At 45.3% G+C, this 19,298-nt stretch overlaps 1 protein-coding gene across 3 annotated transcripts in view; it reads right to left on the minus strand.

The window, feature by feature from the left end:
• unc79 (unc-79 homolog, NALCN channel complex subunit) overlaps positions 1-19,298 on the minus strand; it is a 237,315-nt gene that overhangs the window by 123,793 nt on the left and 94,224 nt on the right. For all 3 annotated transcript variants that reach the window (XM_086002784.1, XM_086002785.1, XM_086002783.1), the window contains exons 21-24: positions 14,832-14,911; positions 14,586-14,734; positions 9,008-9,165; positions 2,855-3,036 (exon numbers count right to left, since the gene is read on the minus strand). In XM_086002784.1, the coding sequence (XP_085858910.1) occupies positions 2,855-3,036; positions 9,008-9,165; positions 14,586-14,734; positions 14,832-14,911 (569 nt within the window). The remainder of the gene's footprint in view (positions 1-2,854; positions 3,037-9,007; positions 9,166-14,585; positions 14,735-14,831; positions 14,912-19,298) is intronic.

Genomic DNA, 19,298 nt, shown 5'->3' on the forward strand with positions numbered 1-19,298 from the left:
GATGGCCCACAGCGCCTCATGGATGCCCAGTTTTGAGCTGCTAGATCTGTTCTGAATCTATCCCATTTAGCACGGTGGTAGTGCCACACAACATGATGGAGGTTGTCCTTAATGTGAAGACGGGACTTCGTCTCCACAATGACTGTGCGGCGGTCAGTTACCAATGCTGTCATGGACAGATGCATCTGCGACAGTTAGATTGGTGAGGAGGTGGTCAAGTAGGTTTTTCCCTCGTGTTGGTTCTCTCACCACCTGTCGCAGGCCCAGACAGGCAGTTATGTCCTTCATGACTCGGCCAGCTCGGTCAGTAGTAGTGCTACCGAGCCACTTTTGGTGATGGACATTGAAGTCCTCCTCCCAGAGTACATGTGTGCCCTTGCTACTCTCAGTGCTGCTTCCAGTGGTGTTCAATATGGAGGAGTACTGATTCATCAGCTGAGGGAGGGCGGTAGGTGGTAATCAGCAGGAGGTTTCCTTGCCCATGCTTGACCTGAAGCCATGAGACTTCATGGGGTCCGGAGTCAATGTTGAGGGTCCGGAGTCAATGCCAGTGGGATAGGACATACCCAGGGATGGTGATGGAGGAGTTTGGGGCATTGGCTGAAAGGTATGATTCTGTGAGTATGATTATGTCAGGCTGTTGCTTGACCAGTCTGTGGGACAGCTCTCCCAATTTTGGCGCAAGTCCCCAGATGTTGGTAAGGAGGACTTTGTAAGGAGGCTGGGTGTGCCGTTGTCATGTCCGTAGCCGGTGCCGAGGTCGGTGCCGGGTGGTCCGTCCGGTTGATTCTTATGTTTCGTAGTGGCTAGTTACAACTGAGTGACTTGCTAGGCCATTTCAAAGGGCAGTTAAGAGTCAACCACATGACTGTGGGTCTGGAGTCACATATAGTTCAGGCCAGGTTAGGACGGCAGATTTCCTTCCCTAAAGATCATTAGTGAACCAGATGGGTTTTTACGACAATCCGATAGTTTCATGGTTACCATTACTGACTCTAGCTTTTTATTCCAGATTTATTTAATTAACTGAATTTAAATTCCCCAACTGCCGTGGTGGGATTTGAACTCACGTCTCTGGATCATTAGTCTAGGCCTAATTACTAGGATTACTAGCCCAGCGTCTTTACCACTATGCTACCGTTCCCAAGTATGACTCCAGCCAATGGAGGGTTTTCCTTTTGACCCCCACTGACTGGCTACGGAGCTTTACCATCATCCACTGGTTGTGGGACCACTTAACTTAGCTGCTCTTGGTGTTTAGCTCCAGGTAATTCTGTGTAGTAGCTTCACTAGGTTCATGCCTCATTCTGCTCCTGGCATGCCCTTTTACAATCCATATTTGAGCAAGGGTTGGTTTCCTAGCCTGATGCTGTTCAAGGGGTGAGGAGCGTACTGAGCCATAATGTTACAGCTTGTGGTTGTATGCAATTCTGCTCCTGAAGATGTCATACAGTGCCTCCTGAATGCCCAATTTTGGGTGTCTAGAGCTCTCCTTAGTCTGTCCCACATAACACGGTAGTAGTGTCACACTGCACAATGGAAGATATCCTCGTGGTGGAGATGAGTCTTGGTCTTCAAAAGGACTGTGCAGTGGTCACTTCTACCAATATCATTGTGGACAGATGTTTTGCAACAGATGGGTTGTGAAGATGAGGTGTAGTAGGTTACTTCCTTGTGTTGGTTCCCTCACCACCCGATGCAAGCCCAGTCTGAAGGCTATAACATTTAAGAGTCGGCCAGCTCAGTCAGTGGTGGGACTACCAAGCCACCCTTGGTGGTGGACACTGAAGTCCCCTTAACTGAGTACACTCTGTGCTCTTGTTTTGCTCAGATCTTCTTCCAAGTGATGTTTAACATGAATATGTGCTAATTCATCAGTTGAGGGGAGAACAGCAGGTGGGTTCCTTGACTTTTGTTTTATTTGAAGCCATAAGACTTCATGGGGTCTGGAGTCAAAGTTGAAGACTGCCAGGGCTACTCCCACCAAGACTGTAAATCACAGTACAAGGTATGTCTGTACAAGCTTTGGTGAGTTGGGGACATAGCCAGGGATGCTGATGAAGGAGTCTGGGACGTAACCCACCAACGCTGGAGGCACAGTGATGTAGACATCACTGATAGATCTGATTTTGTGAGTACAACTAGGTCAGGCTGTCGCCTGACTCCTCTGTAGGTGAGCTCTCCCAAGCTCCAAGATGTCGGTGAGGAAACTTAGTCTTATCCTTGCCAAAAGGTATGTCTGATTTTATTATTATTAAACTTTGTAGCAATTGTTTTAAATCTGGGTAGCTTACTAGGCTACTTCAGAGATAATAAACAGTCACATGTAGGCCAAGCCAAGTAGAAGTGGGAAGCTTTCTTCTCTGAAGGATATTAGTGAACCAGTTGGGTTTTATGACAAGCTAAAAGCTTTCATGGTTATTTTTCCACTGGTGCTCGCCCACAAATTACCAGATTCACTATTTTTTTTCCCACAACTTGCCATGGTTGAACTTTAAGTCACCCCTCTGGATTACTAGTCCAGTATCATAACCACTAGGCTACCCTAACCTACATTGTCTAATAGAGGGGTTTTTTTGGGGGGGGGGGGGGGGGGGGGTTGGCAGGGGAGATGCACAGGAGTTCTATCCTTCTTTATTTATTGCTGAACATTGCCTTTAAAATTAAGTTTGATTGGACTGTTGGTTGCTTTAAAAAAGCCTATCCTAATTGAACCAGAATGCAATATCTTAATGGTTTCCATTAGTATAAGCATTATTCCTCTTGGCCAATGTAATAAATAGAAATGGAAGAATACAAATGTCATTTGGCTTTTAATAAGATAATATATCAAGCATCTGTGCTCATAACTTACTTGTAAAGCTGGTCTTTTAATGGAATCAAGCAGAAGTCTGGCTCTTGTTGCCACTGCTGGAATAACATCTTCGACTGCAGCCAGGAAACAGCAGAAGGCATGAGCTAGAGAGTACTTCAGCACATGATTCTTTGTCACCGATTGGATATCCAGAAATCTGCACAGAACCACCACTTTCTCTACTACATATCAAAAAATACAACATTGAATTGGTACCAAGAGCAGTAGAAAAGGGCTGAATATCATGACTTAGGTTATTTCGTGCAATAAAAGCTTATAATAATATACATTAACCCTCTAACATTCTTGATGTAATACTCAACAGTGTATATATGAATCAGATAGTAGAATCAGGGGCGATTTCTGTCTATTTGAAACAAAACCAGTTTTAGTGTCCTGAATGATAAATTCTCTTCTGTTTTATTTACCAATGGGTAAGGTATTTAAAAATGTTTAGAAATTCTATGAAGAACATTACAATTAAGAACATTAATTAATCTCAGAGTCAGATGAGGTGAATAAACCACGTAACGGTCAGATGACAACATCATTTAGCTTAACACCTTCTGACTTAAGGTCCATGTGAACAAATATTTCTGATGGGCAACTTGCTCCCATGCCACCATCATGCCCCTTTGGAGAACTGTTCTGTAGCATAAATTACTAGCCAGGCTTTATTTCCCGGTCTGATTTTCCCTGCCACAAAGGGAAGCACCATGGCCTCCAGCAGGTGCCTTGTTGTCAGATAGGGAATAGTTTGGGGGATTGAGTCCGTTACTTTCCCAGTCTGAATGTTATATAGACTAATACTATTAATAATAATCCTTCAAAAGCATCAGGTGGTTATGCACCCTTCTGTTCACCCTGACTACTGGATACCCAGCAACAGCTATTGGAACACATTTAGATTAGAGCAGAAAATCCCACCATCTCCCTCTGTTGCATTTTCCAAACAGTCAATGAATTTGGCTTGATCTCTAGCTACAAACTCAAATTCATCAAAATGGAAACAGAGCCCTTGTCAAGAGAACCCTAAATAAATGCACAAAGATTACATGAGCATCATGGCACCTTGGAAACAAATGGCTATCCACGGAGAAAAGAGGGTGCACAAAAAAAGAAAACCAAGTTGATGAATGGGGTTTGCACCTGTGCTGTGAGGAAAGATTGTGAGTATAGGGATGATGTTTACATGATGTACACTGGGAAAAAGGCAGCGTAGAGGTGTGCTTTATGAGTTATTTAAGATCTTAAAGGTGAATAGATTAACTGGATCCAAGAGAGATATTCAATATTAATGAAAGGCAGTATGGATTCACGCTTAGATGAGAAAAGATAAAACACAGAGTTTAGGTATAACTTCTTTACACAGATGTAAGAAGTCACACAACACCAGGTTATAGTCCAACAGCTTTATTTGAAATCACAAGCTTTCGGAGCGCTGCTCCTTCGTCAGGTGAAGTGAACAGTTGCATATAAGCACAGCATATATAGTCAGAGAGTACTGCCAGATGATTACAGGTAATCTTTCTAACTGCCGTTTATCACACCTCGGCAGAGAGATAATCACAGCAATCAAAGGTGTGAATAGTGTCCAAACAGGTCAGTCAGGAAAACATTACATCAAAGAACAATGAGGTGGGGTCACAAGGGGTCAAATGTTGCAGATGCTGGGGTCTGTATGAAAAACAAACAAAAAACTATTTTTTTGCTGGAAATCACAGCAGGTCCGGCCGCATCTGTGTAGAGAGAACAAGCCAACGACGACTCGAGTCTGGATGACTCTACGTCAGGTGGGGTTACATGTAGCGTGACATGAACCCAAGATCCCGGTTGAGGCCGTCCTCATGAGTGCGGAACTTGGCTATCAGTTTCTGCTCGACGATTTTGCGTTGTCGTGTGTCTCGAAGGCCGCCTTGGAGAATGCTTACCCGAAGATCGAAGGCTGAATGTCCTTGACTGCTGAAGTGTTCCCCGACTGGGAGGGAACACTCCTGCCTGGTGATTGTTGTGCGGTGTCCGTTCATCCGTTGTCGCAGTGTCTGCATGGTTTCACCGATGTACCATGCTCCGGGGCATCCTTTCCTGCAACGTATGAGGTAGACAACATTGGCCGAGTTACACGAGTATGTACCATGTACCTGGTGGGTGGTGTCCTCATGTGTGATGATGGTATCTGTGTTGATGATCTGGCATGTCTTGCAGAGGTTGCCGTGGCAGGGTTGTGTGGTGTCGTGGTCGCGGTTCTCCTGAAAGCTGGGTAATTTGCTGCGAACGATGGTCTGTTTGAGGTTAGGCGGCTGTTTGAAGGCGAGTAGTGGAGGCGTGGGGATGGCCTTAGCGAGGTGTTCGTCGTCATCGATGACATGTTGAAGGCTGCGAAGAACATGGCGTAGCTTCTCCGCTCCGGGGAAGTACTGGACGACGAAGGGTACTCTGTTGGTTGTGTCCCGTGTTTGTCTTCTGAGGAGGTCTATGCGATTTTTCGCTGTGGCCCATCGGAACTGTCGATCGACGAGTCGAGCGTCATATCCCGTTCTTACGAGGGCGTCTTTCAGCGTCTGTAGGTGTCCATCGCGTTCCTCCTCGTCTGAGCAGATCCTGTGTATTCGCAGGGCTTGTCCATAGGGGATGGCTTCTTTAACGTGGTTAGGGTGGAGGCTGTAGAAGTGGAGCATCGTGAGGTTGTCCGTGGGCTTGCGGTAGAGTGAAGCGCTGAGGTGTCCGTCTTTGATGGAAATTCGTGTGTCCAAGAATGAAACCGATTCTGAGGAGTAGTCCATGGTGAGTTTGATGGTGGGATGGAACTTGTTGATGTTATCGTGTAGTCTTTTCAGTGATTCTTCGCCGTGGGTCCATCGGAAGAAAATGTCATCGATGTATCTGGTGTATAGCGTTGGTTGGAGGTCCTGTGCAGCGAAGACGTCTTGCTCGAGCTTGTGCATGAAGATGTGCCATGGGGACCAAATTCGCACCCCAATACGCCAACATCTTCATGCACAAGTTCGAGCAAGACTTCTTCGCTGCACAGAACCTCCAACCAACGCTATACACCAGATACATCGACGACATTTTCTTCCTATGGACCCACGGCGAAGAATCACTGAAAAGACTACACGATAACATCAACAAGTTCCATCCCACCATCAAACTCACCATGGACTACTCCTCAGAATCGGTTTCATTCTTGGACACACGAATCTCCATCAAAGACGGACATCTCAGCGCTTCACTCTACCACAAGCCCACGGACAACCTCACGATGCTCCACTTCTCCAGCTTCCACCCTAACCACGTTAAAGAAGCCATCCCCTATGGACAAGCCCTGCGAATACACAGGATCTGTTCAGACGAGGAGGAACGCGATGGACACCTACAGACGCTGAAAGACGCCCTCTTAAGAACGGGATATGACGCTTGACTCGTCGATTGACAGTTCCGACGGGCCACAGTGAAAAATCGCATAGACCTCCTCAGAAGACAAACACGGGACACAACCAACAGAGTACTCTCCGTCGTCCAGTACTTCCCCGGAGTGGAGAAACTACGCCATGTTCTTCGCAGCCTTCAACATGTCATCGATGACGACGAACACCTCGCTAAGGCCACGCCTCCACTACTCGCCTTCAAACAGCCGCCTAACCTCAAACAGACCATCGTTCGCAGCAAATTACCCAGCTTTCAGGAGAACCGCGACCACGACACCACACAACCCTGCCACGGCAACCTCTGCAAGACATGCCAGATCATCAACACAGATACCATCATCACACGCGAGGACACCACCCACCAGGTACATGGTACATACTCGTGTAACTCGGCCAACGTTGTCTACCTCATACGTTGCAGGAAAGGATGCCCCGGAGCATGGTACATCGGCGAAACCATGCAGACACTGCGACAACGGATGAACGGACACCGCACAACAATCACCAGGCAGGAGTGTTCCCTCCCAGTCGGGGAACACTTCAGCAGTCAAGGACATTCAGCCTCCGATCTTCGGGTAAGCATTCTCCAAGGCGGCCTTCGAGACACACGACAACGCAAAATCGTCGAGCAGAAACTGATAGCCAAGTTCCGCACTCATGAGGAAGGCCTCAACCGGGATCTTGGGTTCATGTCACGCTACATGTAACCCCACCTGACGTAGAGTCATCCAGACTCGAGTCGTCGTTGGCTTGTTCTCTCTACACAGATGCGGCCGGACCTGCTGTGATTTCCAGCAAAAAAATAGTTTTTTGTTTTTCCATACAGACCCCAGCATCTGCAACATTTGACCCCTTGTGGCCCCACCTCATTGTTCTTTGATGTAATGTTTTTCTGACTGACCTGTTTGGACACCATTCACACCTGTGATTGCTGTGATTATCTCTCTGCCGAGGTGTGATAAACGGCAGTTAGAAAGATTACCTGTAATCATCTGGCAGTACTCTCTGACTATATATGCTGTACTTATATGCAACTGTTCACTTCACCTGACGAAGGAGCAGCGCTCCGAAAGCTTGTGAGTTCAAATAAAGCTGTTGGACTATAACCTAGTGTTGTGTGACTTCTTACATTTGTCCACCCCAGTCCAACACCGGCATCTCCACATCATGGCTTCTTTACACAGAGAATGGTGGATATATGGAAAATCTCACCAAGGAAGCCAGTGAAATCAGAAGATATTAAACATCACAGGGTGATTGATTCATTTTTACCATACAGGGCATTTTGCCTGCCCAAGGATTTATCATTTCTATCAACTGGGGAGGGTGGTGCATGAGTGTCTAACAAATAGGATGAGAACTGATGGGGCTGATTATCTTTCCTCATCCTTCTTTTCATATTTTCCTATGTGATCAAATCAATAGTAGGATATTTGAAAGTCCAAATGAGTGATGCAGAAGCTGTGCATGGAACTGGGAAACACCATGAGATATAAACGCCCCCATCTGAAGGGACCATCTGTGGTCCATGGAAACCCCAGCTTCCCGTTGGCCATACTTGCACCCTGTGAGGCTGCACATTGACAAAAGTCTGCGCTTACACAGTGCTCAGTCAGCCCTCAACCCACCTTCCAATCCTGTCCCAAGTCTCAGGGAAATGACCCCAACTCCATCAGCCCTCAATACCTAGTGATAAAGTACTGTAATAATTGCAAATACGTGCAGTGGGAATGTAACCTGCAATATGCCATTACTGAAAAGGCAGGCAAGTGCTTCTGAATTCAACAATAATATTTACGGAAAAACTAGCTTGTAGATTATTACTGACTAGAGTCAGGAAGAGGCTATCAATCTGATGATTTTAATTTCTGGTTATTCAATTAAAAGATAGAATTGTAATTTATGGCTATAATTTTGTCACAGTAAATTTTTTAGTAAGTTGTCAAACATCATTAAAATTATTGTAAAAATGTACCATGACAAAATTGCAGTCTTATATATAATGCATGCAATCTGGTATCTAGCTTCAGGCTAGACACACTTGCGTTGCATTTCACAATTTTTTTTTTAAATTTGTAAACAAAGTGGGCCCTTATGGGAATAGAATACTCCGCTCAGCATTTTGTGATTTAGAAAGTGTCTAAAAATGGCATTCTAGCAATGTAGACATGTGTGTAATGTTAAACAGGAGATATGCAGTACACATGGGCTGTACTGATAAATAAAAATCTCAGTGGCATCAACCCTAAATTGCCCAAAAAGTAAGTCTGGGTTCTTCCGATGAGCAGCAGTTGCACCAAGTCATGTTGGAGTGATGGTATTTGTAAATTGCACAATGACTTACATTGGCGCCAGGAGCCTTTTTAATCAGTCAATTCATCGCATAGTTAATGTGTCTTTCCTGACAGCCCTCTGATTGATTTCAAGATAGTGTACAGGAAATTGAAATAAATCTTCCTGTTGCAATTGCCCTCAACCCACCACAGCTTTTAGCTTAAAACAAACTAAAATCATGAGATTTGCAACTCCCATGATGGCATTAATTTAAATTGCAGCACCCTATTTCCATAACATGATATTAAAATAAAAATGTTTTTTTTTTTTTTTTTTGCAGTATTGTTCTTTATTATCCCATGCCATTTTAAGTTTGAAAAGTTTACATTTACTCCGTGAATTTTGAAAAGTTTACATTCTCTCCAATGTACATTTAATTTTTTCATCTTACCAGATTCAAACCGCATCTTCCAGTCTTTACTGTTAAAATTGCTGTCAATGATGCCCCAGAATATATCAGCGCCATGAGAAAGAGAAAGAGCGTGGAGGAACATAGGTACTGCCACAAAGGCAAGTTGTGAGAATTCAGACTTAAGTACTTTCCATAGGCTGCAACAATCAAAAGCAGAAATGAACTTTGGAGGCAATGTTCGATTTTTATAAGCTTTCCATGCAAGGTAATACATTCATGTACATTTTTTCTCTCCGTGTCACAGATAATTTAGTCATTTGGTTACTTTGGAATTCAGTATCTTTAGTCTCTAATGTCTGCCTTGAATTTGTATATCCAGTTAGTTATAAAAATAATAGTGGATTTCTGGGTTGGATCACAAGTCAGCAGTCTCATCGAGAAGTTCAGATGACACCAAGAGCTGCCAGTGATAGCCAGGCACTTTACACCTGTATTCTAAATCAAAAGAAGATCATGTTTTCTATCTATAATATATTAAAGATCTCAAATTTTCATGTACTTCCTGACAATTTTTTTTTTTTTTTTACTTATAAATCTCTATGTCCATATTTATAATGGCAAACTGCCTGTATAAGTTTGTCACACTGTAATTACACCTTCCCAAGAGGAGCCACTGCCACAACTGGTGGGAGAGTGTAATTACAGCATGACAAGTTTACATAGGCAGTTTCCATTACAAATAGGAACATAGAGATTTATGATAGATAAGAGAGTGTATGACTTTAAAATGTGGACTGAATTATATCGGCACGCCCTGGTCCAATTAACCCAGCTTCTAACTCCACTTACACTTGGTCTTGCCTCCTAATATGCAATTCCACAGGTGATCAACTAGTGAGTTATTAAAAATCTTAAGTTAGACCCTGTCAACTTTTGCCATTATAAATTCCTATGTCGACATTATGATGGAAACTGCCCAGATAAACTGGTCATGCTGTAATTACACCCGCTGCCAATGGTGGCGCTCTATCACGTTTTACACCTTCCAGCTCTGCAACCTACACTTCAGAGAGTCTCCTATGCCCCAAACAACTCTAACTCTCTACTTCCGAAATTGCTTAAAGTTTGCTACTTAACTATAAATAGCATCAAATCAAAGTATTACACAAAAGTAAGGACTTAATGTATGACTTGAAAATGGAGTCTGAATTATTTCTGTACACCTTGATCCAATTACCCTCCCACCATCTAACCCCACTTCACATGAAGATTACACTGGGTCTTGACTCTTAACATAAGAACATAAGAAATAGGAGCAGGAGCAGGCCAATCGGCCCCTCGAGCCTGCTCCACCATTCAGTAAGATCATGGCCGATCTGATCCTAACCTCAAATCTACTATCACTCTACATCCCACCCGAACCCTTGTGATCTCCCGGGAGAGGCGAAAAACCAGATAAAAAAACCCAATGGCCAATTTGGGAGAAAAAATCTGGGAAATTCCTCTCCGACCCATCTAGGCGAACGAAACTCTTCCAGGAGATCACTCTGTCCCTATATTTCCTGCAGTACTTACCTTCTGTAAAGGCGATCTCCACCCCAGCCAGGAACAGGAATAAAACCATCTCCTGAAATCTAACACAGAATTAGAACACAAGAAATAGGAGCAGAACCAGGCTACACAGCCCCTGGGCCCACTCCACTACCCACAGGGCCATGACCATTCCGAACCTAGACTCATGTCCAATTTCCTGCCCGCTCCCCGTAACCCTTAATTCCCTTTACTTCAAGGAAACTATCTATTTCTGTTTTAAATTTATTTAATGATGTAGCTTCCACAGCTTTCTGGGGCAGCAAATTCCACAAACCTACCACCCTCTGAGTGAAGAAGTTTCTCCTCATCTCAGTTTTGAAAGAGCAGCCCCTTATTTTAAGATTATGCCTCCTAGTTCTAGTTTCACCCATCATTGGGAACATCCTCACCGCATCCACCCGATCAAGCCCCTTCACAATCTTATATGTTTTAATAAGATCGCCTCTCATTCTTCTGAACTCCAATGAGTAGAGTCACAATCTACTCAACCTCTCCTCATATGACCACCCCCTCATTCCCGGGATTAACCGAGTGAACCTTCTTTGTACTGACTCGAGAGCAAGTATGTCTTTTCTTAAGTATGGACACCAAAACTGTATGCAGTATTCCAGGTGCGGTCTCACCAATACCTTGTATAACTGCAGCAATACCTCCCTGTTTTTATATTCTATCCCCCTAGCAATAAAAGCCAACATTCCATTGGCTTTCTTGATCACTTGCTGCACCTGCATACTAACTTTTTGAGTTTCGTGCACCAGGACCCCCAGATCCCTTTGTACTACAGTACTTTCCAGTTTCTTGCCATTAAGATAATAACTTGCTCTATGATTTTTCCTGCCAAAGTGCATAACCTCACACTTTCCACTATTGTATTCCATCTGCCAAATCTCTGCCCACTTACTTAGCCTGTCTATGTCACTTTGCAGGTTTTTTTATGTCCTCCTCACTCACTACTTTCCCTCCCATCTTTGTATCATCTGCAAACTTTGATATGTTACACTCGGTCCCCTCCTCCAAATCGTTAATATAGATTGTAAAGAGTTGGGGTGCCAGCACTGACCCCTACGGAACACCACTAGTTACCGATTGCCATTCTGAGAATGAACCATTTATCCCAACTCTCTGCTTTCTGTTAGAGAGCCAATTCTCCACCCACGCCAGAATATTACCCCCAATCCTGTGATTTTTTTTATCTTGAGCAATAATCTTTTGTGTGGCACCTTGTCAAATACCTTTTGGAAGTCTAAATACACTACGTCCATTGGTTCTCCTTTATCCACCCTGTATGTTGCTTCCTCAAAGAACTCAAGCAAATTTGTCAAACATGACTTCCCCTTCATGAAACCATGCTGAGTTTGTCCTATTAAATTATGTTTATCCAAATGTCCCGTTACTGTCTCCTTAATAATGGACTCTAACATTTTACCAACCACAGATGTTAGGCTAACAGGTCTATAGTTTCCAGCCTTCTGCCTACTACCCTTTTTAAACATTAGCAGTTTTCCAATCTGCCGGGACCTTTGCTGAGTCCAGGGAGTTTTGGAAAATTATTACCAATGCATCCACAATCCCTACTGCCACTTCCCTCAAGACCCTAGGATGTAAGCCATCAGGTCCAGGGGATTTATCCGGCTTAAGTCCCATTATTTTACCAAGTACCACTTCCTTACTGATTTATAATCGTATTTAGCTCCTCTCCCCCTAGAGCCCCCTGTTTGTCCAGTATTGGGATATTCTTAGTGTCCTCTACCGTAAAGACTGATACAAAATATTTGTTCAGCGTTTTTGCCATCTCCATGTTTCCCACCATTAATTTCCCAGTCTCATCCTCTAAGGGACCAACATTTAGTTTAGCCACCCTTTTTCTTTTTATATAACTATAGAAACTTTTGCTATCCGTTTTTATATTTTTTGCTAATTTACTTTCATAATCTATCTTCCCTTTCTTAATCAATCTTTTTGTTATTTTTTGCTGTCTTTTAAAGACTTCCCAATCTTCTATCCTCCCATTAGATTTGGCTACCTTATATGCCCTTGTTTTTAGTCGGATACTATCCTTAATTACTTTACTGAGCCACAGATGGCTATCTTTTCTTTTACACCCTTTTTTCCTCAGTGGAATATTTTTTTTTTGGAAGTTGTAAAATAACTCCTTAAATGTACACCACTGATCATGTACCGTCTTACCCTTTAATCTATTTTCCCAGTCCACTCTAATCAATTCCGCTCTCATACCTTCATAGTCTCCTTTATTCCAAGCTCAGCACGCTTGTTTGAGATCCAACCTTCTCACCCTCTACTTGAATATGGAATTCAACCATGTTATGGTCACTCATTCCAAGGGGATCCTTTACTAGGACATTTTTAATTAATCCTGTCTCATTACACAGGACCAAATCTAAGGTTGCTTGCCCCCTGGTCGGTTCAGTTACATACTGCTCAAGAAACCCATCCCTAATACACTCAATGAACTCATCCTCAAGGCTGCTCTGCCCAATTTGATTTGTCCAATTAATATGATAGTTAAAATCCCCCATAATTATAGCTGTTCCCTTATTACAAGCCTCAACTATTTCCTGATTAATACTCCGCCCAACAGAGTTGCAACTGTTCGGAGGCCTATAGACTACGCCCACTAGTGTTTTTTTCCCCTTATTATTCCTTATCTCTACCCAAACTGTTTCACTATCCTGCTCCTTTGACCCAATATCATTTCTCTGTATTATAGTGGTTCCTTCCTTTATTAACATAGCCACCCCACCTCCCCTCCCTTCCTGCCTGTCCTTCCTGATTGTTAAATAACCTGGTATGTTTAATTCCCAGTCATGGTCACCCTGCAGCCATGTTTCTGTAATGGCCACAAGATCATACCCATATGTAGTTATTTGTGCCGTTAACTCATTCATTTTGTTACGAATGCTACGTGCATTCAGATAAAGAACTTTCAAATATGTTTTGTGACATTTAATTCCTGTTTTTTCCCACTTTACCTTTTACTCCATACCTTCTGTCCCTTCCTGACACGTTCTGTTTTTTAATTTCCCCACTGCTACCTAAGTCTACGACCTTCTCCGTTGTCATTTCTGTTATTTGCTCTCTAGAAACCTCCCCCCCACTAATTAGTTTAAAGCCCTCTCTACAGCCCTAGTTATATGATTTGCCAGGACTCTAGTCCCAGCACTGGCCAAGTGGAGTCCGTCCCAACGGAACAGCTCCCTCCTGTCCCAGTACTGGTGCCAGTGTCCCAAGAAGCAAAACCCATTTCTCCCACACCAGTCTTTGAGCCACGCATTTAACTCTTTAATTTTATTTATCCTAGCCAAATTCGCTCGTGGCTCAGGTAATAATCCAGAGATTATTACCCTTGAGGTTCTGTTTTTTAATTTGACCCCTAGCTGCTCATACTCCTTTAACAGAACCTTCTTCCTTGTCCTATCTACGTCATTTATACCAACATGGACCACGACAACTGGATCCTCCCCCTCCCACTCCAAGTTTCATTTTCTTCATTTGCAACACCAACTACTGGGTTTAAATGTACGGTATAGTATGCAATTCATGCTGTTGAAGTTGTTTTATTCTGTATTGTGCCCGTTTTGCCAATCATAGATAACATACTAGATGTTAATGACCAGTTCACTCTGTGTTATTGATGCATCACAACGTCCATACTGAAGGACTGATTGTGACATAATCCCTGCTAGTTAATTTAGCGATAATCAATAGTTGATGACCAGGAAATAAAATCACCAGAGAATATTACAATAATATTAAGTACTTAAACTGAAAGACCAAATTAATAATTCCTACAAAAGGTGAACTTTGCTTTGACATCTCTCTAAAGGTTTACATGAATCAAAATGAAAGCAGTCAGAAAAACTGTAAAAAAGTGATAAATACCTCAAAAACTATGAACTTATATCAGAAACGATATGTAACCATAAATGGGAAAAACACATTTACAAACCATACAGTCTAACAATTAAGGATAATTTATCGGTGTTTCATACTTTGTGAACTTTACCTTGCAATCAACATTGTGTCTTGAATATAAGCAAGAAAGTTTGGATAATCTTTTCTTGCAAGATACAAACACGACCCGTGAAGACACAGTATCTTCAAACAGTTGAGCATGTTGAAAAGAATGTCTGGCTCCTCACATTTTAGCATTTCCTGTTAATACAAACAAATGAAGCAGGGTCAGGAAATCAAAAGACACAAGAACTGAAACATAAACTTAGAATAACTGAACAGGTCAAATAATGATTACCTGCAATATTGTATGTATTAGCTTCAATGTAACAGGAAGTTGCTGGTAATTAAATTTCTGCTCTGCATCATTCTTTACTTCTATTAAAATAAACAAATATTAAAACTGCAAATATCAAATCACTGCTTTTCTGCAGGAACAAAACATTCATTTATTTATTAAAAAGGTCTTTTGATATTAGTTTGGAGCAAAACAAATTATATTTTTGAGTTAATGTCTAACAATTAGTCTCTGAATAATTGCTGCAGAGATATCATGCGGGGAACTCGTAGTAAAGGTCAAAACGACTTTGTCTCCCTCATCTACAAGGTTCAAGTCAGGGATGTGATGGGAGCACTCACCACTCGCTTGGATGGGTTTAGACACAACAACACTCAAGAGGCTCAATTCAATCCGGGACAGAGCAGTTCACTTTATTAGTGCCCCTGCCACTGGACTCTAACCATCCCCTCCACCATCAGCGGACGACGGCTAAAGTATGTACTATCTACAGGATTAACTACAGCAACTCACCAAAGTTACTTTGACAGCCCGTCCATCCCCTGTGACCTCTTCCACTAAGAAGGACAAGATCAGCAATGTTGTAGGAACACATTCAAGTTTCCCTCCAAGTTACACATCATCCTGACTTGGCTATATATCATCTTTCTTTCAGCATCACTGGGTCAATATCCTGGATTTCCCTACTGATGCGCTATTAATTACTCATAAAAGACGGAGAGTTAGGAGAGTAACTAAAAGGCTTTTATTAACAAAGAACAGAGCATGCCTCTCGTGGTTGACAGGTTTCCAAGAAGGCAGGGGGCTGCAGAGCAGTCACCTTTATACCTGGGCATGTGGGTGGAGCCAGGGGCGGAGCCAGCTGAGGCATGCATAGATATAACAGTGCGCAACAACAACAACGGTGAACAACAGTAACAGTGGTTTACCACATTCACCCCTTGTTTAAAATTGAGTCCGGCGGGGTGAAGTGTACTAAAGGTTCGTGTAAGTAAGTCTATCAGGTGGCCTTGTATGCCGTCCTGATCGTCGTGGTGGCGGCGGTGATGGTGCAGCATCCAACGTTGAATCTGGCGTCTCATTGAGTGGTTGGGTGGTCAATGACGGGTCCTGGGGCTGCGGCATGCCGTCTACAGGGGTTGGGTTGTGGTTAGTGGTGGATGGCAATGGTAGTGTTTCAGGGGCACCCGAAGGTGCGAGGTCTCGTATGGAGACTGTGTCCTCCCGCCCGTCTGGGTACGCCACGTAAGCATACCGGGGGTTGTAACTGGTGGTTCTGCTTGTAGCAATACCTCTCGTGAGCAGGTACTGACGGAGTTCGTCGCTCATAAAGGATGAGCCCCGGTCGCTACGGATATAGCTAGGGAAGCCGAACAAGGCGAAAAGGTCATTCAGACATTTAATGACCGTGGTACTGGTCATGTCTGGGCAAGGGATGGCAAACGGGAAACGGGAGTACTCATCAATTATGTTGAGGAAGTACACGTTGCGGTCAGAGGAGGGGAGGGGCCCTTTAAAATCGACGCTCAGGCGCTCGAAGGGGCGAGTGGCCTTGATCAGGCTTGCTCTGTCTGGCCTATAAAAATGCGGTTTGCACTCGGCACAGATTTGGCAGTTCCTGGTCATGGTCCTGACCTCCTCGATGGAGTAGGGCAGGTTACGGTATTTGATGAAATGGAAGAACCTGGTGACCCCCGGGTGGCAGAGGTCATTGTGGAGGGTCTGCAGTCTATCAACCTGCGCGTTGGCGCATGTACCACGTGATAGGGCATCTGGGGGCTCATTGAGTTTCCCGGGCCGGTACAAGATATCGCAATTGTAGGTGGAGAGTTCAATTCGCCACATCAAGATCTTGTCGTTCTTGATTTTGCCCCTCTGCTTATTGTTAAACATAAAAGCTACTGAACGCTGGTCAGTGAGCAGGGTAAATCGTTTTCCGGCCAGGTAATGCCTCCAATGTCGCACCGCTTCCACAATGGCCTGGGCCTCCTTTTCGACAGAGGAGTGTCGAATCTCGGGGCCCTGAAGGGTCCTTGAGAAAAAGGCCACGGGTCTCCCCGCCTGGTTAAGGGTTGCAGCTAGGGCGAAGTCGGATGCGTCGCTCTCCACTTGGAAAGGGATGGACTCATCCACTGCGTGCATTGTGGCCTTCGCAATATCTCTTTTTATGAGAGTGAAGGCTGCACATGCCTCTGCTGTCAGTGGGAAGGAGGTGGACTTGATGAGGGGTCTGGCTTTGTCCGCATAGTTGGGCACCCACTGAGCATAGTAAGAGAAAAACCCTAGGCATCTCTTCAGTGCTTTTTGGCAGTGGGGGAGGGGGAGCTCCATAAGGGGGCGCATTCTGTCGGGGTCGGGGCCGATGACCCCGTTCTCCACTACGCAGCCAAGAATGGCGAGGTGCGTGGTGCGAAACATACATTTGTCCTTGTTGTATGTTAGATTCAGCCGCTGGGCCGTACGGAGGAATTTCTCTAGGTTAACGTCATGGTCCTGCTGGTCGTGGCCGCAGATGGTGACATTGTCTAGATAGGGGAAGGTGGCCTGCAGCGCGTTCTGGTCAACCATTCGGTCCATCTCCCTTTGGAAGACCGAAACCCCGTTGGTGACGCCGAAGGGGACTCGGAGGAAGTGGTAGAGACGACCGTCAGCTTCAAAAGCTGTGTACTGGCGGTCCTCAGCCCTGATGGGGAGCTGGTGGTATGCCGACTTCAGATCAATCATCGAGAACACCCGGTATTGTGCTATCTGATTGACCATGTCAGATATGCGGGTGAGTGGGTATGCATCTAACTGGGTGTAGCGATTGATCGTCTGGCTGTAGTCAATAACTAGGCGCTGTTTTGCACCAGTCTTCACTACCACCACTTGTGCTCGCCATGGGCTAGTGCTACCCTCAATAATCCCTTCCTTCAGGAGTCTTGCTACTTCGGATTTAATGAAGCTCCTATCCCCGGCACTGTACCGCCTGCTTTTGGTAGCGATGGGCTTACAGTCGCGGGTGAGGTTAGCGAACAAGGGGGGGGGGGGGGGTGGGGAGACTAAGCGTGGAGAGGCTGCAAATGGTGTGCGGCGGGCGATTTAAAAGCTGCTGGCTGCAGACTGTGAGTGGGGGGAGGGCTCCGCCGTACGCTAATGTGACACTTTTAAGGTGGCACTGAAAATCCAACCCCAGTAGGACGGCAGCGCAGAGATGGGGCAGGACAAGAAGTTTAAAATTTTTGTATTCTGTGCCCCTTACTGAAAGGGTCACTACACAGTAGCCACCGACGTCTGCTGAATGGGATTTGGAAGCCATAGAGATCCGATGGCGCGTTGGCCGGACCGGGAGAGAGTAACTGCGCACCGTGTCGGGGTGGATAAAGCTCTCTGTGCTCCCGCTGTCGAAAAGGCAGGTAGTGGCGCAGCCTTTTACCGTAATGTCCATCATGGACCTGGACAGTTGGTGAGGGAGAGATTGGTCCAGCGTCACGGAGGCCAGCGTATGGTCGAGCGAGTCGCTGTGGTCGTCAGACGAGGCGGTGGTTGAGTCCGGGTCACCCGCGATTGGAGTTGGAGGCGTCCAAGATGGCGGACAAAATGGCTGCGCCCATGATCCCGATCCCCACGCGGCTGGAGGTGTCCAAGATGGCGGACAAGATGGCTGCCCCCACGGTTCACACGCGGCGCTGCTGGCGTTAGCGGTTTTACCTTTGCAGGCGCTGATGTAGTGTCCTTTCTTCCCGCAGCCAGAGCAGGTAGCGTTTTTCGCCGGGCAGCGTGTTCTGGGGTGTTTTGCCTGGCCACAAAAGTAACATTTCGGGCCCTTGGACATCGCTGCAGCAGTTGGTGCCGGGGGTGGCGGTCCCATGACCCAAGGTTGCGGCGTCCACGGTGCGGAGCGGTTAGGGGAGAATGCGTCCATATTCCGGTGGGCCGCGTCTAGCGAGAGCGCGAGGGACACTGCCTTCAGGTCGATTTTGCCCTTCTCCAGCAGTCTCTGCCGGGAGTAGTCGGGCTTGAGGCCCGCAACGAAAGCATCTCGGATAAGTCCCTCCGTGTGTGTCGCGGCCGATACCTCTTCACAATCGCAGGCTCGGCCGAGTATCTGTAGTGCCCGTAGGAATGCCTCCACCGATTCCCCGGACTGCTGTTTGCGGGATCTCAGAAGGTGTCTGGCATAAACCATATTTACCGGGTGTGTGTATTGTCCTTTTAGCAGATCGATAGCCGCCGCGTAGGTAGTCGCGTCCTGGATGAGCGTGTAGACTTGGTGGCCCACCTTGGAGGCCAGGATTTTTAGTTTGTTTCCATCTAGTGTCACGGCTGAGGCTTCCAGGTAAGCTTCGAAGCAACGCAGCCATTGTGCGAACCCGCCTCTTGAGGGTCTAGGTCCAGGCATGTTGGTCTGAGGGCATGCAGCAGCGCCTGCTGCTCAGCGTTTGGTGCCGTCATTTGCTGCAGCGCCTGCTGCTCAGCGTTTGGTGC

Source organism: Somniosus microcephalus, chromosome 12, assembly GCF_052327205.1.
Source record: "Somniosus microcephalus isolate GS21.2 chromosome 12, FLI_Smic_1.0, whole genome shotgun sequence".
In the NCBI taxonomy this organism is placed as follows: domain Eukaryota; kingdom Metazoa; phylum Chordata; class Chondrichthyes; order Squaliformes; family Somniosidae; genus Somniosus; species Somniosus microcephalus.